Below are 8,920 nucleotides of genomic sequence, written 5' to 3'. Positions count from 1 at the left end.
TTATTTTTATTTAAATATTTCTAACTTATAAAAGAAGTAGATAAAAAGTCATTTGGATGGTTTTCTTGTGTTGTTATTTTACTATGAAAACAAGTTTTTACAAGATATAACGTTAGACGTAAAACCAAAATTTAAAAAACGTAAAAGAAAGGTACGATCGAAATATGAAAATCGAGAAAATATAATTTTCTCCACGAAAACAATTTGTCAATGTTGTTGGATGATTAAGTGGGTGACACGTGATGGACACTGAACTTAAATGTGTAGACGTGTATTAATAATGTTCAATTTTGTAAAAAAATGAATTATTATTTTCTAATAAAAACGAAAAAGTCGACTAGATGTCAATTTAAAAATCAAAATTGTGTTTGATAATTATTTTGTTTTCTATTAATGTGTTAAATTGGGTCATATTTGATTTTGGATCCAAATTTTAGTGCCTATGTATGATTGTATAATTAATTTATAATTTCAAGGAACCTAATTAGTGCTCTCGGGTCTTTAGTGATTGACAAGCCCAACTGCACTTCTACTCGACCCTTAGTGGCAATTTTGTAATTGACTTCATCTTTTGCTATTTTGTGCTTGTTTGCTCTCCCTAATGAATATTTTCTACAAAATAAAACCCGAGGCATAATTTTGACCAATATCAAGCATTGTAACGTAAAAATCATAGCACTTTAATGATGCTATGAACGCATATGAAAAGAGACTGCTTTGAGAGTTTGCTAATCCCTCAAAGAAAATCAACATTTTAAAGAAAAAAAGAATTTTGAGTGTTTAAGGATAATCTTAACTTAATTTACATGAAAAACTCTAATAATCCCCTTCGACAATCGCAAACTCTAACTATCACTCTTGATGACTACGAATCAACTCACCATCCTCGTGACTAACAAAATTTGGTATGAATTTGAAATTAATAAAAACATTTTTAAGTATATAAAAAACTAAACCAAATTTTGCATAAAATTTCTCAAACACATAAATTTTTTTGGGGAAAAGAAACAAAAAAAAACTATTTTCTAATTCATTATTTAATTTGTAATTTAGAATCGGAAGACGATGGCGTCATCGTCTTCGTATTCTTCCGTAGCGCCGTGTTTGAACGTTCCACCGTTTTGACGACATAATGTCAAACACAACAATAAACTTCCGCAAGATTCATCGAACTTCAAAATTTTCCTCTTGATTTTTGTATCACTTTATCGATCATCCACTCGAAATTCATATATTAATCGACCCAAGAAGTAATTTTTTAAAATATCCAAACCAAGGCCCTGCGTATAAATTGATATACTCGCATATCCAAATCAAACACCGATTCGAAGGTTGCAACAATGGCGGACAAGTACGAGAAGGAGAATTTAGCCGAAAAGTACCTAGAAGGAAGGCCGAGATCTTACCCCGCCGAATGGTACTCCAGACTCGCTGCTCTCACTGCCGGCCACTCCCTCGCTTGCGACTTCGGCACCGGCAACGGCCAAGCCGCTCTTGGCGTCAGTCTCTTAAACCTTTAAATCGATCTAATTAATCAATTATCGTAAGGAATGTTCACGAAATTTCAATTTGATTTCGATTCAATTCCAGGTTGCAGAGCATTACAAGAAAGTAATCGGAATCGATGTGAGCAAATCGCAATTAGAATGCGCAATGAAGCACGAAAGGGTTCAATACCTCCATTTACCAGCGTCGATGAGCGAAGACGAGATGGTAAAATCAATCGGCGAGGAGAACACCGTAGATCTAATCATTTCCGCCGAAGCCGTACACTGGTTCGATCTGCCGAAATTCTACGCCGTCGCCACTCGTCTTCTCCGGAAACCCGGCGGAATCATCGCGGTGTGGGGATATTACTACATATCGTTGAACGAGGCGTTCGATGCTGCGATGAATCGATTGACGGAAGCGACGCTGCCTTATTGGGATGAGAAAGTCAAGGAATATGTACTGAAAGGCTACCGAACGATGCCGTTTCCGTTCGAGAGCGTGGGAATAGGATCGGAAGGGAAGCCGGAGGAGATGGAGATGGAGCAGAAGTTTTCCTTTGAAGGAATGTTGAAGTACCTGAAATCGATGGGGCCGGTGATTACGGCGAAGGAGAACGGCGTTGATGTGATGTGTGAAGAAATGGTTAAGGAATTGAGAGATGCTTGGGGCGGAGGAGGAGATTTGGTTCGAACCGTCGTCTATAAATGCTTTATGATTGCCGGAAAAGTTAAAGCGTAATGGATTGCCCGTCATGTTAACTTTAACGAACGAAGGACATAATGATTCATCAACCATTCGATCTACCAAATCCAAATAGTTTTATTTCTTTAGTTGAGTGTCTTTGTATTTTTTGTTAGGTTGGATCTTAAGATGACTTTGGGAGAATAATAAAGGGTGTGACACTTGGTCAAAAGTTTTTTTTATTAAGCATTGGATCGATGCTAAATATTAGAACTATGATCATGTCAATGTTAGCAATCGAGAACTATTTAGTGAAAATTCTACTCGTTTGGTCAAAAAGATGGTCTCGTGGATTGGTTCGTATGTTGATTTTGTTCGTATAAATTTTATAGATGTTTTAAAAAAAACAGTAAGATAAGTCAACTTATTTATTAATATATATGATACAATTGTCTTGTGTATATCACTTTCAATTTGTGATGGATTGCACTAGACTTTAATATATATCTATTTTTTTGTGATAGATAGTATAGATGTAGTATATTATGACAAATAACAGTTTATCATAAATACACTATTTTGATTCGTTTAAATTTTATATTAAACTTTGTATTTATATCAGTTAAATAATGATTTTATATTCTACCCGTGATAGTTGCCAATGAACTTCTATACGTGTTTATTAATATCAGTAATAGACACTGTTTTCCAATAAACAATGTACAATCTGAGTAGATACTAATAAAAATCTAATAGTGTTTAACATTGACTGTTATTGACAGCAACACAAGAACTTAACTTGTGGTTGTGAAAGTGAGGGCACGATCACTAAGCTATAACTTATAATAAAACATTATTTAGTATATATTATAATGTGACACTTCAAAATTAATATTAAAATACAAAAGCTTATGATGTGATGTGGCACGTGCCCCGCTGATCCTTACATAAATTTGTCGATAATTGATAGAATCTAAAATATTACTATATATTGTAAATATTTTGGTTCATTATGCAATATTTGAAAACGTTCATTGTTTGTCAAATTATATTAGTCCAGCTGCTAAACAAATATCGATTTTAATCTACCAAAGTTGATATTTATCAAAAGTGACTATACAAGGAAATATAACTTACATTAATTATTGGTGATATACGGCAATAAGAATCTAACTAATATTATTAATGGGGTTTATAAGTTAGTGATATGTCAACGTTTTGCCACTCTTCAATCACATGATCACGTGGTTAAATCAACCTAAATTCATATTTTGTATGTTAACTTCAAATTATATATATATCAATTTTAATTATTCCGTTTTAAATTAACTGGACTCCAAATCATAATGATCGTGGTAGTCTCAACGTTGAATATTTTAAAATATTGCAATTTTGAGCATAATTTTTTAAATAGTACTTAAAAGTATGTATTTCATGAATTTGATGCGGATACATGCGATATGGAATTGATAACGTTTGGAGAAAAATAAAAAAACATTAATGAATATTTTAAAAAGACGTTCAAAGTTTAGAATGTGAATTGATATAAGTTACATTCATGTGTAAATTTATACAATTAGAGATTTAATGTGTGTATTTTAATAGGTTTAACATTCTTTGAAGTGCTTTAAATAATATAATAGTCATTGTTAAAACGAGTATCAGTTACCACATACCTCTTATGCAGGTTAGAAGAATTGAACATCATATCTTAAAGTTGACAATAGGTTTATGTCAGTTAACCATATACTTGTGTTAACAGATCACTATCTCAAACCAATGTTATATAGTCTAGTCAAGTTATGTTGACCAAACATCATTTTAAAAATCTACAACTTTTTAACCATTGTGGTAAACTTACCTCAATAAACTTTGAGAGTTATATCAATTAGTTCGAACTACTAATTGTATCAATTTAAACAATGATATGTTAGAAGTGTGTTAATTTGCATCCTTCCATGTATCATTCAACCAATCTTGTATAGAACTTATTTCAGTTAATTAAACTCGTAAATCTATAAGCCAACATATTTAGACCATTCTTACAATCATCCTTGAAAGTTATGCATACGTTTAAAACTTTATTCGACTTTAGAAAAGAATTGATTCAATTGTCAAATAAAATTATAATTTATAGTACAAATTAATTAAAAATTTAAGAATTTAATTGATACTATCCCTGATATTCATACAAATTAATTAAAAATTTAAGAATTTAATTGATACAAACCCTGATATTCACACTAATTTTTTTCAAACAATTAGAAAGTTTTGTGTTATGATGTGATTGTTAAAATTGTTTTTAAAATAAAAAATGATAATTATAAATATAAATATAACATTTAGATTCAAAAAGTAAGTATATAATAATATTTAAAAATGATATAAATATAGTAAAATTTATCTAAATATAATATTGTAAATATTAATCTATAGATAAATTTTATTATATAAAATTCTCACCGATTATAATTATAATTAATATTAAAATAAAATAAGAAGAAAAAGATTAAAAAGGGAATAATGCTTGTGGGAAAAATATATATTTATGTAGATGCATAATTAGCAACTTTCCATTAATACTTCAACTAAAAATTCCTTCCCTCAAGCCTCCATCTCCTTCCACTGCACTCCCAAAACGAATTACCTTGTAATTTGTACAAAAAGATTTCGAGATTCCAGCCATTCTTTTCTCCGTGTTCTTCACCCGACTTTCGAGGTAATTCTTCTGATTTATGATCACCCCCAGAACTTGTTTTGACGGTTCTTTCAATTCTAAATCTCGCCCCATTGATGCTCAAATTGGATTTGAATGTTGGTTTTCTGGTGGTACTTGTTACTTTCTTTACTCGATTCTTCTTTATATGCGATATCTTTATAATGGGGTTTCCTTTGATATTGCCATTTTTTCAGTTTCGTCATTGAATTTAGGATTAGATGTGTTGGGCGGTGTGTTTTCTTCGCGGTCTTTTGCGTTTGTGTTGACTTTCTTGCTATGAATTTGTTTTCCATTTCGATTACTGGTTTTGAATTCAATTTTTGTTTGAATGTTTTGTTCATACAATGGTGTTTGATTTATGTTCAGGTTCGTTGAAATAAATTCAACTCGGGCGTTAATCACTCAGATCGTTTTCAAATTATTCAATAGGATTGTGGTTAAATCTTGTTGAGGAAGTGGAAGTCAAAACTGGGATTTTGAATTGTGGGTATTATTGGGAAAGACGTCGATTACGAAGTACTTATCGTTTTGAAGCTGACGATTTTACCTGTTCATGGTAGATAATTTGGAGAGTTATGACTTGGGCCATGCGGAAGGGTTCACAAATGGCTGCATATCCGAGAACAATTTCTTGGATTGCCATTTCAGTTGGAGGATTGGCTATCTTCTTAATCTTTGGATCTTGGTTCTTAGTCTCCTACCCAATAGGTTCCATAATGCGCGGGTACTTCTACGGTGTTAATAGTTCACAGGATTTGGATTTTGTAATTTCTCTAGGAAATCAAAGTGCTACTGTTCCTGCCCATGACATCAATGTAGATCTAGTAACGAAAAAATCATTTTCAGATGAGGGTATAGTTGACAGGAAATTTGAATCTGCTTCAAATCCACCACCTCAAAGTAGTTCGAATAGTCCTGCAGATGATAAAAGTTCAGACGTAATTGATAAGGATTTGTCCTCCAAGTCCAAGTCACCAGATGCCACGAAATCAAGTAGTCGATCAGTTGTTCCAGAAACCAAGGAGAAGAGAGATGAAGGGACAAATCCTTCAGAATTGTCTTCACAAGATGAGTCCGAGGCTTCTATCATTACATCTACAGTTGAAAATGGTGGATCTGTTTCCAAAGATTCTACAAACAATTCCAGTGATACAGATATGGGTTCTAAAAATGATATTGGTGTCAAATCAGACGACCTACCTGATCCAGATGATGGGAGCACGGCATCAGATTTAGGTAAACCTTATGTGAAACGAGTACTTCAACTAGTTGGATTTCATGTTTGAACATAATTTAGATTTTTTGAGGATTTTTGTATAATGGATTTCATATTCGTTAGTTGTATTTACATCTCCCCAGATGGTTTTTTTGTCGATGTTTTTACTTACTCTGGTTTGCTTCTACGGACCTTCATCCTAAGGATATCCCTGATTGAATCAATAAGAAGATAATGCCATGAAATAACTTCTCCAGTAAGATTATAATTGTTTTTATTTACTGTTCTATCATGCAGGCTGTGATTTGTACCATGGAAGCTGGGTTTATGATTCTGCAGGACCATTGTATAAAAATAATTCATGCCCTGTCCTGTCACAGATGCAGAACTGCCAGGGCAATGGGAGACCGGACAGGGAGTACGAGAATTGGCGATGGAAGCCCTCTCAATGTAACCTCCCAAGATTTGATGCCAAGACATTTTTGAAGTTGATGAGTGGGAAAACACTTGCTTTTATTGGTGACTCGGTTGCTCGCAATCAAATGGAGTCATTGTTGTGCGCTTTGTGGCAGGTTATTGCTAATTTTAAATTTTGTTGAGATTGAACTCAATCTTCTTTTTCCTCTTTTGACTGCATTGGAAGTTGATGAAGTGTCTGATCCTATTATGACAGGGTGTTGTGAATGTTGAATATTTTGTACGTTTTGTGTGGTTGGAGCTTTGTACAAAGTGTTTTTTTAGATAGAGTTCTTTATGTACGTGTTACATCGAGAAGGCAATGAATTGAATTGAATTAAGTAATTGCTCACCTTGGGGAAATCGAGCAGGTGGAGGAGCTGGTGCTTCTGTATTTGGGTGTTTTGTTTGGTGATGGTTCAAATATGTCTGACTCTTAATTCGTGCAATGCACTAGACTTGATAGCAAAACTCTGATTTGCGATTTCCATCCTAATTTTAATATGTTGGTTTCTTTTTTGTTCTAAACAAGAGGTGTTTAAGTGATTCTAGTACACTGTATGTTGTATGAAGTAGATGTTTGAGATTGTATTGTTGGATGCTTTTTGTTTTTGTTGTGTATTTTATTTGCTACTCTGCATATTACTTGATCATTCAAACAGTTTTCAAATGTTTTGCTAATGTAAAAATTTCTTGAATATGTGCAGGTAGAAGTTCCTAAAAACAGGGGAAATAAGAAAATGCAAAGATATTATTTCAGGTCAACCTCTGTGATGATTGTTCGAATATGGTCATCATGGCTTGTGAAGCAAACAAATGAGCCTTTAGATTTTGCTCCAGATGGTGTTGTCAAACTTCACCTTGATGCTCCTGATGACAATTTCATGGAATTCATTCCAACTTTTGATGTCATTGTCATTTCATCTGGTCACTGGTTTGCCAAGCAGTCTGTTTACGTTCTAAATAACGAGATTGTAGGAGGACAGCTGTGGTGGCCTGATAAATCTCGTCCTATGAAGGTTAACAACATTGAAGCTTTTCGAATTTCTGTAGAAACGATTCTTACCTCTCTTGCCACAAGCCCGAATTACACAGGACTCACAATCGTGCGTTCTTATTCTCCTGATCACTATGAGGGTGGGGCCTGGAATACTGGCGGATCCTGTACTGGAAAGGAAAGACCTCTCTCCATAGGAGAACGAGTGGAAAATAAATTCACTAACATCATGCATGGTAAACAGGTAGCTGGTTTCGATGCTGCAATTAAGAAGTTGACAAATAAATCAAGGCTAAAGCTGATGGACATTACCGAAGCTTTTGAGTATCGCCACGATGGGCATCCGGGGCCTTACCGAAATACCAACCCAAATAAACTCACCAAACGTGGGGCAGATGGAAAGCCACCACCACAAGATTGCTTACATTGGTGCATGCCTGGCCCTGTAGATACATGGAATGAGCTTGTCCTTGAACTTATAAGGAGAGATTTGGAGGGTAACACGCAATTTTCTTCATGATACTCCTGTTCTTGACTTAGTATCTTGAATCTTAGTTAAGAAAATTGAGTAACTTTGTTTCCAAAGTTTTATTTTAGGCTTTTGAGGTGATCACGTCCTTTTTTTTGTTCTCTTAGTTCTCATTTACTATTTTTATTTATATACATAGAGAGAGTATTTATTGTAACAATTGGAGGATTGGAAGCTAATTTATGTATTTAAAGGGATTTCCTGTCCTCATTACTTCATTTCTCATCATTTGCATTCATATAAGGGTCCCGTTTATTAAGATTTTGTACTATTGTTTCAATAATAGACTACGCGTTATTCATTTTTACTCTCATTCTTTTTTGTCCGATCTCTTTGAGTTTTCACACGTACATTTTTTGTTTTTTTTTTGTTTAGGGTATAAAGGAATGTATTATATAAACTCATTGACGTCAATTTGAACTTTGACATTGTCCTTTTAATAGTAATATTGTTATCTCGATTTGTCTTTTAATAGTAGTATTGTTCTCTCGATTTGCTTGTGGACGGAGCTAAGGTTAAAGAAATGTATAAAGGTTTTTGCATTTTTTTTCCTGTCTAACGGTTTGTTGATTTTATTCTCAAATCAACTTTTTTATTTTCTTGTCTAACTGTTTATGTTTTAGCCATGTCGTGAATTTTGAAGATGTCAGTTGTGTTTATGGAACTTTTTTTAGCAAGAAGGATGATTCTATTTGCAATATTTTTAATGTGCTTTTAACCCTCATGAATTTACTCAGTGAAAACTAAACAAGAGGTCATGAATTCAATTCGAAATGCACGAAAACCAATCCAAACTCATACGAATATTAAAAAACAATGAAACAAACTCTT

The 8,920-nt window shown here is 33.4% G+C and overlaps 2 protein-coding genes across 4 annotated transcripts; both read left to right on the top strand.

Annotated features, from left to right (window-relative positions):
- The first annotated feature begins 1,159 nt into the window (after positions 1–1,159).
- LOC101210817 (putative methyltransferase DDB_G0268948) lies at positions 1,160–2,535 on the top strand. Its single transcript, XM_004135011.3, has 2 exons — positions 1,160–1,499; positions 1,591–2,535. Exons 1-2 carry the CDS (start codon positions 1,341–1,343, stop codon positions 2,227–2,229), a joined length of 798 nt encoding a protein of 265 aa, XP_004135059.1. The 5' UTR covers positions 1,160–1,340; the 3' UTR covers positions 2,230–2,535.
- Positions 2,536–4,734: 2,199 nt separating this feature from the next.
- LOC101207313 (protein YLS7) lies at positions 4,735–8,402 on the top strand. 3 transcript variants are annotated; one of them, XM_004135332.3, is made up of 4 exons: positions 4,735–4,891; positions 5,258–6,127; positions 6,405–6,679; positions 7,271–8,402. In XM_004135332.3, the coding sequence occupies exons 2-4, from the start codon at positions 5,467–5,469 to the stop codon at positions 8,078–8,080; spliced, it is 1,746 nt and encodes a 581-aa protein (XP_004135380.2). In that variant the 5' UTR covers positions 4,735–4,891; positions 5,258–5,466; the 3' UTR covers positions 8,081–8,402. The 3 variants fall into 3 exon arrangements, with proteins under 3 accessions (XP_004135380.2, XP_031742129.1, XP_011655815.1); XM_031886269.1 differs by having other exon boundaries at positions 4,743–4,891; positions 5,452–6,127; XM_011657513.2 differs by lacking the exon at positions 4,735–4,891 and adding an exon at positions 4,981–5,001.
- The last annotated feature ends 518 nt before the right edge of the window (positions 8,403–8,920 follow it).

This window comes from Cucumis sativus, chromosome 5 (genome assembly GCF_000004075.3).
Source record: "Cucumis sativus cultivar 9930 chromosome 5, Cucumber_9930_V3, whole genome shotgun sequence".
In the NCBI taxonomy this organism is placed as follows: domain Eukaryota; kingdom Viridiplantae; phylum Streptophyta; class Magnoliopsida; order Cucurbitales; family Cucurbitaceae; genus Cucumis; species Cucumis sativus.
The sequence above is the reverse complement of the archived record's forward strand: the minus strand, read 5'-3'. Positions and strand labels throughout refer to the sequence as shown.